Raw genomic sequence first — 22,221 nt, 5'->3', positions numbered from 1 at the left:
CCTCGTGCCCAACCTTTATCTCTCTTCAAAAGCGAAACACACACACATTGGATATACGGAAAATTTTATCATATAGAACGAGTAAATAAATATGTGTACTTTTTTCCTATAAAAAAAAGAAGCTTTTCCTAATTATAAGACGGCGTGTCAAGGCGCGTGTTTATACATCCGTGTCGCGCTTGCGACGCCGGGCCGGGGAGCTTTGCGAGGCGCGAGCGAGCAAGCTCGAGCTTCTGAGCGCCGCGTTAATTACAAGGCAGTTGCGCCGACGTTGTCGTCTGTGAAGTTGTTTCGCTCCAAGTGATTTGATTTCCTCTTTAGCGCGTGCGATTCTGTGTGTGTGTGTGTGTGTGTGTGTGTGTGTGTGTGTGTGTGTGTGTGTGTGTGTGTGTGTGTGTGTGTGTAATGTGCGTGTATGTGTGTCTGGCTTGGCTCGACCGAGTGTGTAAATGTGTTGATGCGCGCAGCAGCGCAGATCCTCGTGCGCTCAAGAAAATCGAAATTACGAAATGCTAATTATAAGTTTCGAAAGCGCCCGATGGCATTTTTCCGATTCGTTGCGGATTTTATATTTCGCAGCTTGGGAAAATGTAAAGCTCATAGGCGTATAATAATAAAATTGCAACCGCTCCCGGTCACGTATCATCGTTTTCTTGAATAGAGTCGCACGTGCTTTCTCGGCGATAGTCAGCTCGACGCGCTGCACCTATACTATCTAGCTCTATACTACTATGAATAGCAGAGGCTCGGGGTCTCCAATAAGCCAATAGGTGTGGCTTGGGAAAAGCTAGTTCGAGTCTCGAGACCAATCGGATTTACCAAAGGCGATGCAAGAGAGAGTACAAACGTTTATACTTAATATACTCTCTCTCTCTCTAGCTGCCACTGTCTGCGGTGAGATTTTCCTTTTTTCTTTTCTGTCTTTTTCTTTTTTTATCTAAAAGAATCCGCTCTATATAGCGCTGCAATCTCGCGAGTGGTGTGTGGCCGATCGATTTTAGTATCGATTCGGCGCGAGCGCGCGTCACATAATAAATTGCGTCTTCTCGTTTTTCAGCTCAAATACTACTTACTGAAAACAAAAAAAAAGAGAGAGAGAGATAATCGAATAATTTTCCGCTTCTCAATGAAAAAAACTTTTTTAAATAAAATCGTCGTTTGCTGCACTTGATGAAAAAAGGAAGAAGGAGACTTTTAAAATTCATATTGCAGCAATTGAAGCCCCGTATACAGTCAACAAACTTTGACTCACTTAACGTATATATATTTCATATGTATATAGATATTAGCCGCGGGAACTTTTTCATGGCATAATAATCAGTAGTAGAGTTGTCGCAGCAACGATTATTTTCGTCTCTCTCTCTCTACCCTCTCAACGTTAAAAAGTCCCGGCAGAAGCTGAGTTTATTCCTATTGTCTCGGCTCTATAAACTATATAGCTCCGGCTACAGCTCGCTTTCTCTACGGCCAACTGGAAACTTTATCGAGTTTGTGGCTAGGAACGCTTTTCCCAATGACAACTTGGTCGGTTTGAGCTTTCACGGCGAAGCGGGGTATATAGCTGCTGTGCAGTGCACTGCCACGCTATCTTTCTCTCTCTCTCTACCTGTATTATGTGTGTGTGTCTGTGTGTGCGGGCTTTTCAAAAGCTCGGCTGGAAAGGAAGCGAGTATATAGTCGAGAGGGGTCGAGGCAGAGGCATGGACAGGCGCTGCGGAGGCTTGACCTCTCTGTCAGCCATCACCGCAGTTTCTCTTCGTTCTGTCAACAGCCGAGCGACGACGACGCTGTTAGGTGTACATGCATAGACACACAAGGTGGTTTTGTTGTCACCGCTTGTAGTCGAATGGTGTGTGTGTTTTTTTTTTCATCTCTCTATTTGTTGAAGCGGCGAATTACAAAATAAAGTCGTATATAACTTCTTCAGCCCTACCCCGCACTCGACGACGACGAAGAAGGTGTGACAACAAACGAAATCTCATGAGGAAGTGTATAATTTGACTTGCTAAAGTTTTCCCTCCCTTGCATACAACTTAATTTAATCCCAAATCCTACTCGCTCTCTCTCTCTCGTCTCTTAACAGGCCCCCCTCTTCGTTTTGCCTATATATTTTAAGCTCGGGTATAAAATACGATCGTTTCGGCTCCGCACAGCTAGCTCTTAATAACAAAGATATGCATATTATTTATAGAAAAAAAGTGTTGAAAACGTGCACGCTCATACCCGTTATACACCTGCTACGGTATCGGGGTAAAACAATCTCGCTGGCTAACACCGCAGCAGCAGCACACACACGTGCGTGCGTCGATTAAAGAGATTACGTCAGTCGTCGCGCGCGCTTCGCCCTTTGCACACGGGATTTCGTTTTTCTCTCTTTTTTTTTCTCCTTTTTTTTTACAGGAATGCGAAATGTCCCGAGCTTTAGACTTTTCTTTTCTGCCTGCGTGGAGAAACAATGCCCTGGTATGCTTCACGAATCACGAGCCACAAACTGTCTGCGGACAAGAGTAAGTACCTGAACATGTGTGCGTCTACGTGTGTGTGTGTGTGTGTGTCTGTACGAGCCGAAAGCTTGTGAGCGTTAATCTCGTTGCGATTTTCGTGTACGCCAGCGGAAGCTGAGACTCGTATTTTTTTCCTCCTCCTTCTTATTTTCTCTCGTATGCCGTGTATATGTACGTTCCTCGTCGTGTGCTGATTATATGGCGTGTATAGCGCGCGGAAAAGTCGGAGAAATGATTTTTTTCGTTTCCCATTATTTTACGTGGCATCGCGTCTCTGATGCTAGCTGCTGCTGGTGGTGATGCCGACTCGCACTGTACCCACGTGTATGGGTGTTGAGAAAATTGCCGCTGCGCAAGGCAGTGTATCGTTTGATATTTCAGTTCACAGAATGAAGGACGTGCCTGCCGTATAATACTTATATAAACCTGTGTGCGCTGGACGTGATTTTTTTCTGCTCGGTAACTATGTATAAATGTGAACGAACGGATGAGATGAACGTTTAAGAATATAGGATCATATAAGAACGTATAGGTAATCGAATCTTATAGCGCACTGTTTAAAAAATTGACTGCGCGTTCGTGATGTATTTCAGGTGCGCCTCGTAGCGGCTGCATTGCTTACTATTTATCCGCGAACCCATAGCTATAGTTCGTACACGCATCGACATGTATCTCTATCCGCGCGAGAGCCGCAGCGCACCATCTCCTCCCACCCGTTAGAGGCCAAGTAGCCACTCGAGAGCTACGATCATCTCTCGCTGTACATTTGGTATGTGTATGGCATGCGCTATGGTATGCGCTGCTGCAGCTCACCTGACTCAAGTGGGTAACGTGGCTGGCTGCGTAGTAGCTGGCTCTGGAACCGCAGGGCCTGGCGTAGAGCGGCTCGAGGTCGGCTATCGTCGCGTAACTGCCCGAATTAGCGCTGCCCGGTCGATTGTCCACTTTGACGAGTATCGAGCTGCCGGTGAGCGCACCCGTGCCCGTGGCCGAGTAGCTGCAGTAGTTGAGATTTTTCCTGTTTGCGACAAAAAAAAAAAAAAAAAGAAAAGTTAATCTTAACGTACAATAATCAGCGACTTGCAAATACATAATATTGCGTACATGAAAGCAATTTTCCAGCACGATAATGATCTCTCGTACTGCCGGCGAACGTGCACATATACACGCCAATTCCCAGCAGCGGGTCCAATTATTCTACGATTTTTTAACGCTCTGTCCCCCACCCAATCTATCTCTCTCTCTCTCTTTTCTTCTTTCCATACAACATATGTATATATAGGAGCCAGTAGAGGAAAATTATTCCGAAAAGTTTCTGCAGCGAGCAGCTTGTGCTTGCTTTGACAAGTGACGCGGCGGCGGGAGCGCGTGTACATATACGCAGTATAGCGCGCCAGAAAAAAAAGGAGAAATACACATTCGGCAGTGGTTCGAGTTCGTCAAGTTTAGGCAGTGAAAAAAAAAAGAAAGATAAAGTGGAAAAAGCGAACGAACGGGCACACGAGCCGTATATAGCGGTAGGGGAGAAAACGAACGATATTCGATCGAGTGGCTTTAGCAAGTGCGGAATAATTTGTCTCTTTCGGATGTGCGATTTCTATGAGCCCGACGATGGGGCGCCTCTCTGCCCGCTACAATGTAGGCTTACTGTACATGTGTACACATGCGGCGGAGCGGCGGTGGAGGGTGCAGTGCACGAGTGGTCCGAAAAAGACGTTAATACATCCCCCGAGAAAGACGAAGAAGAAAGAAAGATCGCTCCGAAGATTTGCTTTTATGAGGTCATACGCGCGCGCGGTAATGTAAGCGCGCCCATTTTTCTTACGATGATGCAGAATTGCTTCGTCATTTCTCATTTGCGAAGAGTGTCAAACGCTTAAATGTGAGATGCTTCACTTTTAAAATGATAACTGCAGCTCCCCCCGCGTCATTCTCATTTCTGCGCAGCTTTTCTCTCGTTGACATCTCAATCTCAAAAATGCACACATACACTCACCGCCGCTATACTTCCGTAAGTAGACTGACGCGAGAGAAAAAAATACTGCAGAGCCGTTTACATCTAACCCTCTCTCGTCGATGCAATACCTTTTTGCTCTTCTTCTTCTCTCCTTTTTTTTACGTCCTATCTTCGGTAAAAACTGCTTCTTTGCGCCACCCACGCTCCCCAGCCAAAGGACGGTTCGTTCGTTCGTTCGTTCGTTCGACATGGCGCGGCGTCAAAAGATCGACATTCGCCTTTTCTTCTCTTCAGCCGTACCCTATCTATATCGTGTATCACCTTTTGTATCAAAAGAGGGTAAAAAACGAGTGTTGCAGTGATACCCGAGCGGCAGTGACAACAGCAGCAGCTGTAATAAAATGCCCGGGCGCGAGATAGCGATGGATCAGTAGTACTGGCACCTCGTTTATTGAAAAAAGCGAGAGAAAGGCGACAGGTCAGTCAGCAGCAGCAGCAGCTGTACAGTGTCTCTCTTATCAGGCCTTGCGATTTCTTATTTCGAGCGAGCTTTTTAGCACATATTTCGAGCTTCTCTCTATTTGACCCTGTTTTTGTTGGGATTGTGTAGTACACGATGGTGGGCAGGCGTGCGAGATAAAAGTCGCTCGACTGGAAGGGCGTCCATATACACACACGTAGATACTCGCTCACACGTGCGTGTGTACTTCCGTATGGTTAGGCTTTCTGTCTCTCTTGAGGTATGCATACTTGATCACGGCTTGTGCTGCTGCTCCACGAATTGGACGTGTTTATTTTAGCTAGGTATATACGTTTGTGTGTGATCAGTCACTGTGATAAATACGAGCTGCCGATGAGTTCACCCATAGCTTCGGCCTTTCATCTTCGAGACAGATCTTATTATACGGTATAGACGAGCAGTTTGCGATTTATTTCAATTTTTTCCCTCTTGAATTTTGGCGAGCGTAGAAACGCAATTTTGCAGATGACGGGCGCGAAAGTGCAAAAATTTCTGGATATTCCGGTTATTTGTATGCAAATACAAGCCCCGCCTGCGGTTGTCCGAGTGACGCGAGTTTACGACCTAATCGAATTCTGTCGCACCAACGAAATAATCGAAAATATCTAACTGCTCGCCCACTATATTTCAATTATAAATATTCTCGCACGGTCAGGATTTTCGCAACAACAAATTGATCCCCCGGTCGAGTGGCTTGCGCAAAAAGCACAGCACCCGTACGACAAGCAGCTAGCGCAATGGCATTCAAAGTGCCTGTGGCCGCGCATATCTGCTCTCTCTCTCTCTGCAGTGGCTTATCTCGCTTGTACAATAACCGCAGTGCACGCACACGGCTATTTAAAGCTCTCCATACCCCTCCAGAAACGACTCTTATGTAGACTGGCGTTGGTTTCGGCGCGCGCGATATTATTCCTGAGATCTCGTCTACCGTTCTTACCTGGGTAGCTGCGAGCGAGCTTTGCTGTTGCGTATGTAAATGACGCTGGCAACGCCGACCACGACGAGTATGAGGGCACAGGCGCAGCTCGCGGCTATGTAGAAGGCTCCGTTGTTGTTGGCCAGCGGTCCCGCTTGTAATGTTACCGAGTCGTTCTTCGATTGCGTACGTATTCCTGCAAAACAGAACATTATTGTGAATTCTTAGATGCAGCTTTCTTAGTCAAAATGATCAACATTTTATGGTCAGATTTTAGCCAACTAACAAATTCCTTGAGTATAAGAGAGTAATTAGAATTGGGCGTCGGCTCAACAAAAGTGTATCGCTTTTTTTACAATTTATGGCCATACAATTCTTCATTCTTTTTAACTATTTAAAAAACGGGGGGGGGGNGGGGGGGGGGGGGGGGGTATCTTTTTACATTCGGAAAATCAATGGAACTAGCGAAACAGTGCTTTGACTTATACAATTATCTTAACTTTGTCACTTTCAGATTTATAGATAGAGGTACTCGCCACCTGGCGGTGAAGGCTTATAGTAGTATTGTGGTATTTAAAGTCCTTGAAAATTCGTCTAAATTTTTTTGAAAAAATTAAATAGTCGTTTTCAGGTTATTTGAAATGTGCTTATTATTGGTAGTAAAACCACAACAGAAAAGTCGTCCAAAACACGTCAATTATTTTTAATGTATCTTAAAACATTTTAAATAGGTATTTTTGGTCACTCTATCAAGGTGCTATTTTTCTTTTTCAAATTGGTGAATTTTATTTTGCGGATATGAACCTCAAACGATCCTCGCACTCGATCACGTGCAACCGCAGCGTTCAGCCGAGAGAATTTCCGCCTTCGAACGAAAAAAAAGGAGCTATACGTGTATAAAGCCACGCGCAGTTCAGTCGCTGCAGCGCGTTTTCATCGGCGCTCATACATACATTCTCTGCGCACCTTTGTCCGGCGGCGATGGATTTTTTTGAACTCGTCCGCGTATTAAGACTCAAAGCGTTTGCCTTTTTCGGATCGAATTTTCGAGAGCGTATATATTCACGAACTTTTTATGCCTTATCAACGGAGAAGAGCGGCGAGCTATGTATTTCAAAAAAGTAACTCTTCGCCTTGAGCTCGAACTGCGCCTCTGAGTATTCTCAATTGCACCGCACCGCCCGTAACATTAATTGCATTACTGGGTTAAGTAGATCGTTATTTAGGTTTTTTCTCAAACGTGTTCAAGTGTGTGCCTCGCGACATTTTAAATTAAAATTGCAAATGTAATTATTATTAAAATGTCCCGACAGCAGCAGCAGCTGCATTAACGAGCCGTGCGAAACACGCCGAGCGATCGAATATTAAAAATCAATTAACTTCGTTATAATTTCCATTGCGATTATAGGCACGCTCGAGCGAGTGCGCCCAGGATGTCGATCGATTTAATCATCGCCTTCGCCGGCGTCGTCGTCGTCGTCGTCGTCGTCTCACGGTCGAACAATTAAAAAACTATTCGGGGCAAAACTCTAACATTTCACAGTCAAACGAGGATTGAGAGAAACTCATGCACCACCGGTCCGGAACAAAAGCGCCCCAAAGAAACTGCGGCGATACCCTATAACGTGTATATATGCGCTATACGATAAATGGAGAAAAAAGCGGCGGCGGCGGCAGGCGAAGCCCAGCTCGGGTAGTTATTAATTTCTCGCCCATGGTGTGTGTATACGGTGTATATAGCCAACCCCTTTGTAGCCCGAGCTCTTTTGCGTTTTCTTCTTCTTCTTCTCTCTTTCCGAGCTTCTGTGCGCGCGCGCGAGGAAAAATGCTAAAAGAACACGCGACTAAGAAAAGCCTCTTTATCGCAGCTCGTTTTTCTCACCAACGAATCGGCACCTTCTTTACGACAGCAGCAGAAGCAGGAGGAGGAGAGGGTAAAAACTAGAAAATCGAAGCCCGTATAAAGCAGTCGCTTGTTCGCTTGGGTAAATAACTGCTCGATAAATGAAGCGCGAGGCAAAGAGACGTACTTTAACCCGGAGAGAATATAGCAAAGTCGAATAAATCGCTTTTATATTTCGTCTCTCTCGCTGTGCTCTCGATACACACGGTTATGTGTTCCTTTGCTGTGTGTGCATAGTCGAGGAAAAGAGATACTAGCCTCGAGGTTACTTTAACAGATAAAAGCTCGATTCGACCCGAGGAGAGGAGGGGTCTATTGCCATCTCATGGTGAAAGACGAAAGGCTGAGCGTGCAATATCTTGCCTGCCAATGTTGTTGATTTTCCAGCGCGGAAGTTTTAAAGAGAATATACAGAAGAAAGACGAAGAAGAAGAAGCTGCGCCTACTTAAATGGATTAATACACTTTGTATCAAGGCGAATAGTTGAATTTTCCAGCTGATTTGATCAATCTTGCTGCTGCTGCCGCTGATGTTACTACGGGTGCCTAATAAAAATTGCTTCGCTGTGTTTATCGGCTAGCACGGCACCGGCCTTGTAATATTTCGTAAAATTTCTCTTTTCCGCGCGCGCCCAGAGTAATCTTGATTCCGAGGTACTACGCACAAAGAGTATTACAGTTTTCCGACGCAACGTCTAAAGAATTAATCCTCGTTTGCTCCTTGCCTAGCCCGGCCGAGATGAGAAAAGAAAAGTAGATGACCCCCCGAAGGGCTAGCGTGCGCGCGCGCGATCCACTTGAATCGCGGAGCACTCGTGAAACGTTAAAGGACTGATAAGATTATGGCGCTCGCGAGCTTTGGCTAATGCAAAACAGGGCTGGCTCTTCGACGAAGCGAGAACAAGTCTCAACCGTACTACGCATGTCATGAAATTGAATTTAAAATTTTAGACTAATTATCCTGAACGTCGAATGGACAAAGGGCCACGGCGATGTGTATGTATCGTAACACGCATTCAACAAAGCTCATCGAGTCATATTACATTTTTGCGTCAAAAAAGCACGCGGCAGCTCTTCTGCGCAGCACAAAGAAAAAGGATAATCTTCCGAAAATGACAAAAAAGCTTATCCCTCTAGCTCGCCGCGTCCACGTATGGGCCGAAGGAAAAAAGGAAAGCCATTGCAATCAGTGGAAACTCGTGCACGCAAGCTCGCAATCCAACCGAATACGCACGTATATATGGGCTTTTTTCTCATTCAGCAGGCCTCGGAAAAACCATACGAAATAGCATCCCGAAAAGCTCCGTGGGGGTATAGGAGGAGGGCAGCTTTATCCCCGCTTTTACCGTACTTTATCGTTTGCTCCGGTGACAGCTAATCTAAGCAGCGCAGAGAGCGAGCCTCCTCGAGGCTTTCTCCATTAAAGCCGGGCCGAAATATCCCCTTATGATTCGAAGAATTAGGCACGCGCATAAGATCCGGCGTCTTTAGGCGTTCATAACGTGGGATATATGTACAATCGGTACAAGATATAGAATCCATCTCGAGGTTGTATTCTCTCTCTCTCTCTCAGACCCTCAGCCGGGGCAATATCCCAAAGAGGCTCTCGAGCGCGAGATTCGATTATTTTCAAGGGTGCCGAGGAGCTGCTAAGGGATCTCGCAGATAAGAGTATGAAGACTTCGGGCACTGTGTACGAGTGCCAATAAGCAGCAAGCGACGAGCGTGATCGAGCTCGAGTGATTTCTGCGCGCGAGGCAAGATTTCATGGATATTCGAGCCCCGCCGAGCAGGTGTACTGCTATTTCTGTACTCAAGAGTTAGGACTGGAAAAATTCGACTCTGACTACGCGGAAAAAGAGCGTACGCGAAAATTCTTCCTTCCTTCTTCTTCTTCTTCTTTCTTTTTTATACAAGAAACAAATGACCAAATTGAAGAATGCGCGCGCGCCCGAGACGAGTGGAGTCGACGTCGGTCGGGGGCACTCGACGAAACAATTCCACATCAAAGGAGCTGCTGCTGCTGCTGCCGTTCCTTAAACTCTGCTCTCTGTTCTCCCTTGCGCGGTACATATACAGTCAGTGCAGCACGCGCAACGAATTCTCCAGCTACTCTGGCGTGTAACAAGATCTAATGCCTACTATACATACTGCCTTATATATATACAGTCCTCCTCTTCTTGTAAGGCGGCCTAGGCAGCAGCCCTCGCTTTCTTTCCCCCGAGCGCCGTAAAATTTCTTTCCTCGTCTCGAGCCTGGGCGCGAGCATCGACGCGAGACGCGCTGCAGGCACAGCAGCACTGTACGTATATTATAAAAGAGTGCACTGCGCTGCCGCCTCGTCGAGTCGTCGAGGAGAGTTGTAAAATCCGCGCGCGAAATTTCATTTGATGAAGCATTTCTCTTTCTCCTTGGCGAATGAGCAGCGTCACGGCTCTCTATCTCCGTCTCTATCCCATCTCTGTCTTTCCGTGATAGTAATCGGATCTGCGTCTGTCAAGCATTAAAGAGCTTTTCACCGCGTCCTTCGTTCTTCTCCCTCCCTCCCTCCCTCCTCGTTTGCCTATCTCTCTCGCACGGTGTACATGTCTACGTCAATTTTCGATTCTGTAAGAGATTATGCGGGTTTAATGCCAGGGATGCGCGACGATAATTTGCCCGGCTCAATGTCAAGGAGGTCCTGCGGAGAGGAGCTTTTCACTCTCTCTATCTATCTGGTTATACGTAGCTGCTCCAGCTGTAGGCACCGAAACAGGGAAAAACTTTTTACTCTTACCTTGCATGCAGATCTTGTTGCGCTTGAAGACGAGCCTCGTGTCGTCGTACCTCGACTCGGCCGGCGCGCTGACGTTGATCTTGAGCGCGAGCTTGATCTCGGCGCTCGCGATCCCCGAGCAGGGCAGCCTGATGGCGAAGACCTGGGGACTGGTGGGCACGTAGCCGTGCGACGACACGTTCACCTTGGGCGGCAGCAGGGCCATTATGCCGCTGCCGCGGTAGCCGCCTCCGCGCGAGTCGTAGTCCAGCTTCATCGAGTACGCCAGCTGCAACACGAGAAAAAGAAAGGAAGCGAATTAGAAGGAATGAAAAAACGAAGGCGGAGGGAAAAATTTCTGGACTCGCCGCTGCAGAGGAGATTCTAATCTCGTCGCGTGCGCCGCGCTGGGAGTAGCCCTAGTGCAGGGAGTAAAATGAAAAAAATACAAAGTCGCAGCGGGTGGACGCACAAGCGACAAACCGAATTAATTACCAGAGCTAGTCCGGTAAATTAATCCAAGCCTTGCATTCTTTCTGAACACGCGCCTCCGTCTCTGTATGTGTTTGTACACGCATTCTCACATCCTTGCGCTTTTTTCATTAAGACACGAAAAGCTGCCTTAGCAGTCTTATCGCACATACGCGTACACGTGGTGGTTGTTAGCGGGCTTCTCTATATATAAAATGCACATACACAGACGTATATGCCGAGGCTATTACTTTAGTCTAGGACGTCGTCACCAGACACGTCAACGACTCGGCGCACACGGCGATATGAGGTGAAAAAGGTGCTTGCACCGTATAATATATATACGCGACGTTTCACCGGCCCGCAGCCCGTGTGCGCCAGCGTTCGTTCGCAGAGGAGAGAGAAAGCCGAGTTATTTTTGGTCTGGAATACGATGTGCCGGGGCGCTGATTGCAGGAATGTGTGTGTGTGTGTGCTTGTCGAGGACTCGAGTGTTTTGCGGCGATTAATCGTTTTTACGCTTTAATATATAAATTGTATTTTTATATACAATATTCGTGCTTCGATGAAAAGCTCCACTGCACCGAGGCGCCAATAAAATCTATCGCTTTTCGCTCACTCGCTCGTCTGCGTCGATCGCGCGCGATGAAAAATCATATGTGTCGGCGGGTAACCCTTCATTTCAGCGCTCGAGACTTACTTTTCTACGCATTTCCTCCAGCGAAAGAGAAATGGTTTCTCGCACTTATATACACACACTCACGTATCGAAAAACGAATGGCGCGGCGCGGCGCATCGCTAAAAATTCTATCGGCAAGCCAGCGATTTATCTTATTTTCTTCGAGACTCGAGAACTGCTGTGCGCGGTAACGTCTCTCTTTCTCTCTGCTTTTATTTTTTTTTACTCTCTCGTACTGCAATCTTTGTTACGATACGTGTACCGGTCGATTGTAATCCCTCTGTGGTTCTTTTTCTTCTTCTGCTAGACTCGGCGAATATATACATTAAAATCATATCTCTCTAACCAACCCGCTCGAAAAAGCCCCGACGCGCGTGTTTCTTAGTCTCGAAGGAAAAGATAAAGACAAAATCTCTGCGGGCTAAGCGTAACAAAACCGCAAGGATTTTATACGTACACGTTACATATATACCCGGAGAGCGATTCATCCCCTATAATGTCCACTTTCGGATTCGCGTAATAGCGCAAAAATGTTTGCCCAAGCCGTGTCTCGGGCCTTGGCTGTGTGCTGCGAGCTCCCAGAACTGCATACTTGCTGCGCTATATATAGTATAACCTAGCAAAACTCGACTCTATCTCTCTCTCTCTCTCTCTCTCTCTCTTACTCATCGGTGAAAGCTTCGTGTTTGCAGAACAAACTTTCCTGTGCCTGTGCGCCGCCATCCATTCATTGCTCCATACGCCCGCGCGCCTATATATACATAACGTTTTGCGCTTTTTCCCTTCCCTTTTGCCGGCTCTCGATGTTACTGCTGCTGCTGCTGCTGCTGCTGCTGCGAGCCTATATATAACATGACCGTGAGTTAACGAATTTCTTTTTCCCCTCTCCCTCCTTTTCATGAAGCTTTCAATTTTTTTTGCTTACCTGATGGTAGTATAAGCTACTGTGCGCGCATCCAGTTCAGTTTTTACAAGAGTCAAGAGGAGAGAGAGAGAGAGAGAGAGAGAGAGAGAGAGAGAGAAAAGAAGGCAAATTTACTTAAAGAGCCTGATGGTTTTTCTATTCCTCCTCCCTTTTATTTTTCGCAATACTACTTCGTTCGCCAGGTTTTACATTAAGAATGATCAATTAGCATTTTAATTTCAATTACTCATACCCGCGCGATTATTTTTAGAACAAAAGCCGATTGATCGAACGTAAAATGTTTAAGTACTACTTCAAAAAAAAATCGTAACCCAATTTTCTGGGCAATGAAATATTGACGTTCAAGTACCGCTATGTTACACACCCACGGTTGCAAAATTGCTTTCTAATAACGACGACACGAGGGCACCACCCTCTCTGTCTCGTATTGGCGCCCCCATCGATGCTCCAATGCGCAAAAAACCAAAAAAAAAAAACATACAGAATTGTGATGTGACTACACACACGTAATATGCTGTACGGCATCGGCATCGGAATTGACGCGGAGAAAATCAAATTAACCGCATATACACACGATCGTTCCTGTCGTTCTATATTAAACATACATACTTCAATTCTAAATCGAAAAGCTCCGACGAGAGAAGTCGAGGGCGCAAAAAACAAAACAAAGAGAGACCACAAGAAAGCCGCACGACGATGGATTGATAGCTGTACCGACGACTTGACGCAACCTTTCGAAGGTGGCTTGTGACACATGAGCCGCTGCTGCTGCTGCCACTACTACCCTCCGTCTTCTTCCTTTTCACGCAATAACGAAATGCCATCGGCGTTTTTCCCTTTTTTCCTTACGCTTTTCTCTCTTTTTGATTCGGGTCTCTCTCGCTCGCCTAGCGAGCACAGTCGAAGAAATTAAATTCAGAAACTCCACTTTGATGAGAGAGAGCTGACTAGAAACGAGATTGGCTCGCCGGGAATTCGTTAACGAGCTCCCGAACTGTAGCAAAAATCACACGCTCTAGCTGTGGCACCCCTCGTTTGTTTGTGTCATATATAGAGTCTCCCGCAATTCTCACTCTCTTTCTCTCTCACTTCGTTGCCGAACGCGCGAAAAAGATAAGGTGACGCGTAGCGAACCAGACGCTTATTGGACTTTTGAGCTCGCGCGATGGAAGCTGACTTTTTTTGCCAAAGCTCTCTTTTACACTCTTTGGTCGAACGTGCATATATAGAAAGAGAGCGAGTTTTATTGGAATGCGTTCCGTGATAAATATCCGTGGAGCTGCGGTGAAAGTTGGACGAAAGTGAAATATTTTCCACGTCCACGCGCGTACAAGGCTTAGGAATATTATTTGCATTCCAAAGACCGAAAATAACTTATCTAAACGTTCGGATACATTCCAGTGCTGCCCTTAGTGGAGCTTGCGAGGATAATTCGGAGGGATCCACCGCCGGATGAAAGTAATAATCTTAATGGACATCGATGACGACTCGTCGTATTTGACTTTCTTCGATTTGGTCTTTGATCGGAATGAATTACTCGGCTAATGGTATGCACGCCACCCCACGATCGACTCGGCGAAATAACCCTTTTTTTTCTTGAACGAACGAGGCGAAAAGCTCGAGCCGCAGCGAAGATTGCCGCTGCGCGCGGTAATATCGACTAATGGAATAACCGCGGCTCGGCAGAAAACCCCATCATCGGCAGGCTTTGGGATATTTCCAGCGCATCCCGCGTACATCGCCTCCGCGCATAATGGATATTGAAACAAAAGTATACATACATCCGAGCTCGAACGAGCGCAAAATGAAGCTTTCGCGGCGCGAAATTGAATTCGCTGTAGCGACGACGTGCGGGGGAGGGAGGCAGCTCTCCTCCTGCGGAAAGGAGGGCGAGAGAGAAGGTTTTTATACGCTCCGATGGGAAACTAGTTGCGCGTGTCGATGATTTTGCATAATATAATCGGGCGCATTTCGAGATCGTAGGGAGCGCGCGATTTTTACAGCCCCGCGCGCCTGCAGCAATGACAATGCGTGCCGCGCGAGTGGCCGGGTAATTTTGCCCGATTTCAATGGATCCGATCGTCGCGCGCTAAAAGCCGCCTCGAATCGTGCAGTAAAAAATAAAAGTATTTCTCTCTCGAGCACGTCGCGCGTCGCTCGCATTGTCGGCACGATCTGCGCTAATGAAAATTCACACATGCACGCACACACGCACACATTTACGCACGTGTGATATGGGTGGAAAAATCTGAAATATACGGTTATACGACTTAAATTCGCGCGTAAATTTCAGGGAATGTGTCTTTTGTTTGTGTGTGTGTTTGTGTGTGCGTCGTATAAGCCCGAGCACAAACATCGGCGCCCTACTAATCACTGGCGATAAGCGCGCGCCTGAGCTTTTTAAAGATGTATGTGTGTACGCATCTCTCTAGGTATCTACGCGGAAATCGGCTCAAAGCTCGACGCAGTTTTAATCCTAAGCGACTGTTGTGTGTGTGTGTGTGTGTGTGTAGGCTGTGCATCAACGCCTGCGACATAGCCGCCGCCACCGCTCGGTGTATATGCCTACATTATTCCTCGCACGCGTTTAGCTCGCCTTTCAAAGCCGTTTAATTATTTGCAACTGAGCAAAGTCCATTTGGCACTCTGATTTGTTGTAGCAGGGCCGGCAGCAGCGCCGAAAGAATGCGAGCGTGTTATAGCGTGCGTCGAGCTGCCGAGAGAGACCGTGTTTTGTTTCGTAGTTTGTTTTTCCGTTTTGTTTATACGTGTGTGTATACAGGCGACTTTTTCAATGTTGCATTTAATTGGTTCGTTTGTTAAGCGGCTGAAATAGTCGAGTCTGTATATGTATACGTGTGCTGGGCTACGTGTACGCGTATCTCTCTATACGCGCTCAGATCAGTTGTTCTACAGGTTTAATTAACGCCCTCGTCGTGTCGCGTTGTTGCTGCCGCCGCCGCCGCTGGCTCTATATAGAATACTGCGCTGTGTGTGACAGGGCGAGGCGCAACTTTGTGTCCCGCGCGCGTGGAAAAGCGAGGAAGACCTATAGGGGCTGTATCTAAACTTGTTTGTATCGTTGTTGTATATATGTAGCTGTGTATAGCTGTCAAAGAGCGTAACCGAAGAAGAGCCGATGATAAAATAGGCTTTTCACGCGCAACAGAGAGAGAGAGAGAGAGAGAGCTGTATACCGTATACTTGTTTATGGACCCTGGCGTCGCCGCCGCTGCCCTGTAAAGCTTTTCATTAAGCGCTCTATTATAATCGGCTGGTGGATTTTTCAAAAATAAATAAAAAAGGAAAAATTTGCGCCTGGATAGGTCTCGGGGAAAAATTCACGCTTCGACGAGGATAACAGTTACCCGCTTGTATGTATCAATTCGCTTTTCAATGCGTTCCACACGCAACAAATAACGATAGTATATAACGTATATATATAGGCAAAATGTGTATATTATAAATGTAGCTTATAGATACAGGCATACACCTACATTATTCGACTTTCAATATACATGTACAGCACAAGATATGTATATAAAGGGGACTGGAGCCATTCACGCAAGTTTGTACATATCTGGACGCAGGTTTCGCTTCGACAAATATACACACTCGGTGGCGGCACGTCAGCTGTTGGTGTGAAGCTGCGTGCATATACGCTTCGTCGCTTTCCTCTCTGCCTCTCGTGCAGTAGTTATAATAGAAAACAGAGTGCGTTCGTGTGGCCATATTATAGGTGTGCTCCGTTCGCAGCGCAAATCCTGTGCACAGACGGGGAGAGCTTGCGACTTGTGTCCTGCCGCCTGTAGATGTATATAAATACAATACACCTGATTTTAAGTCATTTAAACTTTTCTAATTAGTTTACTGATTGTCTGGCGTTTCTGGATAAGCCGGAAGAATAGCCTCGATTTTGGATGGATACGCGGGCGCAAAAAGTCGCAAACGCGCACTCGTGTACGCTATCTCGGCTCAAACATGTGTTTTTACCTGTATGCTTGAGCTTTTTACAGCTCCAACTTGGGCGCGCGTATTTCATTGTTTACACGCTCGTGTGTCTCTCTCAGTTATAGGCAATGTCGTACGTACGTACGTATCGTCGTCATTTTTTGCTCGCAGCCGGTGCGAGCCATAGCAGTTTAAACCGCGCGTTTAATGGAGTGCGCGCGACCGCAGAAGAGCTGCACGCGCGCGCATATAATGCTAAAGTTTAATTACACTTTGTCTGGGCTCGTTGTGTCTTCCATTTCTAAAACACATCATACATGGTAAGTGCGGTATGTATGTGTCGGGATACTACTCTCTGCGCGTAAACACGGCCCTCGAGTTTTAGCAGACCCCGGCGAGTTATCATAATGTAATTTTAATTTATAGTCCACGAGCAGCTAGTAGCAGCACCAGCAACCGACTATTACTTTGCTTTCGAGCGCGCAAAGAGCCCAAGAAAATATAAAAGGCTCTCGCGCAGGATATTGAGCAGAAAGTTTTGCGCGTGACAAGCGCAAAACTTTAGAAACTTTTTAATTTTGCCATAGATCTGAAGTTATAATTAACGCTGTTTACACGTGTATAAACTGGTTTAATGTCAATGCGGTATTTACGCAATAGACGAGATGAAATAAAGTTTTGGCTTCCTAGATGAGGAAATTCTGTTTCATCTCGAAAACGGCACGTTAAATAATATCGAAATAAACTGCATTTATTGTCTATTGTGATGATTGAGTACAAAAAATTTATTTTGCGGTAATTAATACACGAAGTTATTATTTTAACGTAGACAGCTACTTGCCTATGAATTGGCAGCGATTTTTCAATCAATCGTCTTTTCACAAGTAACTGTATAAAAATTCAAAGAACAAAATACTATTTATGAATCTTAAAGTAACCTAAAAACACGAATAAAAAAATTGACGCGCGCGGAACGCGTTTAAAACTTCTAGTAACTAGTGAAAAACTTTGTTGCTCACTGGCTGGACCCCCCTAGAATAATTTATAAATTTTAGACGAACAACTTTTGAGAAAATCATCAGAATCGCTGAAAAACATCGTTGTTATATACCCGTTGGCATTGGGTAATAACCTTATTATTTTTAATTAAATATTGTTTCTATTGTTGACTGAGAAGGGAGGGAACATGAAATAAAGTGTATAACGCTCAAGTGAGTTTTACACACAAGACTTTATTACAAAAACTTAATACTATTAAAACAAAGCTTACAAATTAGTTCAGCCGATGATTGTCGATCTTCAAGGCTGGTAGTGCCGTCGGGTCGCTGCGGGTAGGCTGCTGCTAGGATGTTGTTCTGCTGCTGCTTTGCCGTCGGTCGCGGCTACCTAGCTGGTGGCGGCGGCTGTTGAGCTGACGGTCGTGGCTGCCTGGCTGGTGGTGGTGACGTAGCTGCTACTTGTCCGTCGGGTAGACGGCTGGTGCAAGCACTCGCACGAGCTTTACCGTTCGCGAATACAATAAGTCACTTAGACGCTCGCGCTGTATAATTACAATTGCAAAAGCTAGTGCGCTGTTAATAACTTTCTATTGCTTCTCGCGAAATACAATATGTTTAATTCGTAGATACTCGTTAAGTATGTTTTATTACAAGTCCGTTTAATGTATCACGGAGTCGCTATTACAATATTTCGATCGGTCGCGCACAGAGCTTCGCCTTACTCGACTGTATGAAATGATCTGTCTCGAGCCCCAATTTTTGTGCTCATTATATACTAATTAAATCATGCATCTTTTCAGTGGGGGCACCTCTTGGTGGTTTTTCCCTCAATAACTAAACTACTTGTTTTTTTGTTGCCAAATGATCCGTGTCGCCGGTTTGAGCTTGTGTCGTTCTATTTACCCATATTTGGGCAGATCTTCTCGGAGCTCGGTCACGCTGTGATTTTAAAGTGACCCGCGGATCAAACTCCCGGTGATAAGGGGACCTTTCAGTGCGCTATGTTTCTTTCTTTGCATCATTTTGAAGAAAGCCACGGGTTTCACATTCTGTGCGTGTGTCGTGCCTTCTCTGTATTCGCCTCGCATACATGCGAGTGCATATACACAAAATATATACGTGTATAGGCCTGATCTAACGCGTCGGCGCAGGTTGGCCGCGTACATCCACACGTGCATTCAAGCGACGGCTCTTGCCTGTCTCTGTGTTCGGTTTACGCACATGCGCGTGTTACACCTATGACGTATTCCGGCCGCGCACGGCTGCTCTCCGCTCAGCCGGTAGGAGAGGGGGTAACAGGAGTCAACGAAAATAGACGCGCGCGGCCAGAATTCGTCCGAAAACCACGTTTTAACTTAATTGTTCATAACTTTTGAACCGTTTGAGTCTCCAACTTGAAATTTTACACAGACCTTTGTTATTAGATTACCTATCGATTGAGATATCTACGAATAAAATCGAAGGGGGCATACTTGCCGAAAAATTGAGTTAACTTTGAAGTCAGTTTTCTCCATGAAAATTAACTTTTTTCGAAAAACTGACACCACCATTGGAAAGAACAGACAAAAATCTAACAGAATGCATGTGCGCAATATTTTTTCAGACCAAATTGCGTCGGCTACAGCGAGTTAAAAAAGTTGCGATACTTAAAAAATGCCCCACACGAGCCCACTGTCTAGTCGAGCGTGGAATACGTCATATGCGAGATACATATATGTGCTGCTTGATCTAATGCGCCGGTGTGTGTTGGCTACTTACGCTCACACATACATTCACGCGCCAGCTCTTGCCTGTGTGCGCTGTCGCATACCTACCAGCCTCGCGTAGTATATAGCGTACATCTTGGCTGTACCGCCTCTTTACCCGCGAGATCAGGCGTCATACGTGTTAATTTGACGGTCTTATTTTAATTATTATATTTAAATTTTACCATACTTAATGCTAGGTTATTGGTATATAACACCGTGAAGTACAACATTTTTACGAAAATCCGGTTGGAGCGGAGAGCCATGTGTCCGCTAGACAAACCTAGGTAACAATTAGAAAGTGAAAGTCCCTCGAAGCGGGAGCGTTGCCACATGTTTCGTTTTCTCTCTAAAACATAGATCGTAGAGTGTGCGAGTCAGTAGATTTTTCGACGCCCAAGTGTAAGCAGAAAATGTATTAGACCGCATCAGTTGCATATTTTACATCCTAAGCGATTTGTGTTTTTGTGAGTGAGTGCTTTACATAAAAAACAATGTCAACATCCAGCGACGGATTCGGCAATGGAGGCGCACCCGATCGCTATCGCAGATTCGATCTCAACAGCTACTTCGACGAGAAGGCGGGCCTAACTCAGTTTCACGAGGCCTGCATGTACGGCTGCTTGGACGCGGTCGTGCAATTCCTCGAGCTCGGCCAGGACCCCAACTGCCTCGAGCAGATCGCTTCGGGGATAGATCCACCGCTGCACTTGGCTCTGAGGGAGCTGAACAACGGCGAGCTGGTCCAAAAACTGCTGAGGGCGGGCGCGGATCCGAACTTGGTTAGCAGCAAGGACGGCTCGACTGCTCTGCACGTCATCTGTCGGCGTCCTCACTTTGCCTTTGACATGGCTACGATATTGTTCGCGAACTGCGACGAGTCGACCGTACAGGTCGACGCCCGGGACAACGAGGGCTGGACGCCGCTGCAATTGGCCTTGACCGCGGCCAAGGACGGCGACTTGGTCGAATTATTGTTGGTCAAAGGTGCTAATCCGATGTTAGCCGACCCGGAGGGACGGACATCTGTGCAATTCGTGGTCAGGACTCACATCGACAATAAAGAATCGGCAACGATTGAGGCCCAGAGCAGACTCGAGAAAGTGGCCCGATCGATGCTGATACGAGGCGCCGATCCAACCTTGGCCAACGACGAGGGCGAGACGTCTCTGCATCTCGTAGCCAAGGAAGACCATGAGCTTTCCATTGAATTCTGGAATTACGTATTGCTCAAAATCAACCGCGATGCGATAATAATCGATCCCGAGTGGATCGACGCCCGTAACAAGTCGGGCTGCACGCCGTTGCACCTGGCCTGCAGCAGCTTGGCAGCTCCGACCGCGGACTACCAGGCTAAGGTGGCCGAGTGGCTGCTGAGGGCGGGCGCCGATCCGAACGCGCCCAACGAGCAGGGAGAGACTCCTCTGCACTTGATCGCTCGGAACGAACGCAATGTATTCTTGGCAGAGCTATTATTCGATATCTGCGGGCAGAGAAATCGAACTGTGCGGATCAACGTCCAGGACGAGTCGGGCTATACGCCGCTGCACTTGGCCGCGAGGGCGGGCCATCGAGCGATGACCCAGATGCTGCTGAGAAAGGGCTCCGATCTGAATTCGCTCAATGCCGAGGGATCTACTCCTCTGCACGAGGCCTGTAGGATAAGAGAGGACTCGTTCTTGCTGGAGTTCCTCGATACCTGTCGCCAAGTCGGCCAGTCGGCGGAGGCCACCGTCAACACCCAGGACGAGGACGGCGACACACCCCTGCACTTGGCACTGGGATCGCCCTTTCGCAACCACCAATCGGTGCTGCGTCCGCTGCTGAGCCTGGGCGCCGATCCGAATCTGGCCAACGCCCAAGGATGGACTATTCAGCACGTCATCGCCGCCGGGATATTCAACGAGGAATTCGTGAACAACTTCTTCGCTCTCTGCGACGAGTTTGGGCGGACGGTCCAGCTCGACGCCCGGGACAACGAGGGTAACACACCGTTGCACCTGGCTCTAGATTATTTCGAAGAAGTAATTGCCGAGATACTGCTCAGAAGGGGCGCCGATCCGACGTTGGTCAACGCGAGGAACGAGACACCACTGCACGTCATTTGCAGGCATTGCGAGATATACAGTACCCTAAGCACGGACCTGGCGAGTATGATTTTTAGAGTCAACGACGAATTGCAACGGCATCGGATACCGATAGATGCGAGGGATAATAGGGGCCGGACACCTCTTCGTTTGGCCGTCATGAGTCTCATGCCGAAAACCGTCGATGCTCTCCTGGATCGTGGCGCCGATCTTGAGAGATTCGTTTTCCCCGCCGAAGTGCATTTCGACGAGCACTTGAAACCTTCGGTAATCTGTTCGAACAATTCAAAATTCAGAATGGGGATAAATGCCTTGACCCTGGTTGAGCGCCTCGAAAAAAGAGGATACGAACTGGACCGAAGCGACGCTATGACGATCATGAGAATCATCGATAAGCTCGGTTTGTTCCGGATAACAGCGGATCCCGTGACTAGCTTGCTCAAAGACGAGCAGTTCGTCGACGAAGCGAAAAAGATGATGGTGAAAGACAACGTTTCGGTTTCTACGACGCTCTACGATCTGATCCAGTTGCCACTGAAGGAGGCGGCGAAACGATTCACCCGCATGGACTACTACGAACTCATAAGTGACGAAAATGAAGTGTGGAAAATAGATTATAGGCTCAAAGATTTTTATAACGCGCATCTGTACAAGATAATGTCAACAAGATTTTTCTTGAGCTGGGCCCTGGAGCCTTTCATGGTACTGATTCACTGCCGATTGCCGATTCTCTGCTGCGAAATGATCATCAACAATCTAAACCACGAGGATTTGTTCAATATTTGCTTGGCGGTGGAGGGTCAATAGGCCC

General features: G+C 46.9%; 1 protein-coding gene across 1 annotated transcript in view; it reads right to left on the bottom strand.

Annotated features, from left to right (window-relative positions):
• Window positions 1-22,221, bottom strand: part of LOC106654493 (tyrosine-protein kinase Drl-like) — a 75,887-nt gene that overhangs the window by 7,009 nt on the left and 46,657 nt on the right. Inside the window, exons 3-5 of the mRNA XM_014374412.2 lie at window positions 10,576-10,843; window positions 5,919-6,093; window positions 3,318-3,522 (exon numbers count right to left, since the gene is read on the bottom strand). Coding sequence (XP_014229898.1) covers window positions 3,318-3,522; window positions 5,919-6,093; window positions 10,576-10,843 — 648 coding nt within the window. The remainder of the gene's footprint in view (window positions 1-3,317; window positions 3,523-5,918; window positions 6,094-10,575; window positions 10,844-22,221) is intronic.

Source organism: Trichogramma pretiosum, unplaced genomic scaffold (assembly GCF_000599845.2).
Source record: "Trichogramma pretiosum strain Unisexual culture from Peru unplaced genomic scaffold, Tpre_2.0 scaffold46, whole genome shotgun sequence".
Taxonomy (NCBI): Eukaryota; Metazoa; Arthropoda; class Insecta; order Hymenoptera; family Trichogrammatidae; genus Trichogramma; species Trichogramma pretiosum.
Note: the sequence above shows the minus strand (reverse complement) of the source record. Positions and strands in the feature narration are given on the sequence as shown.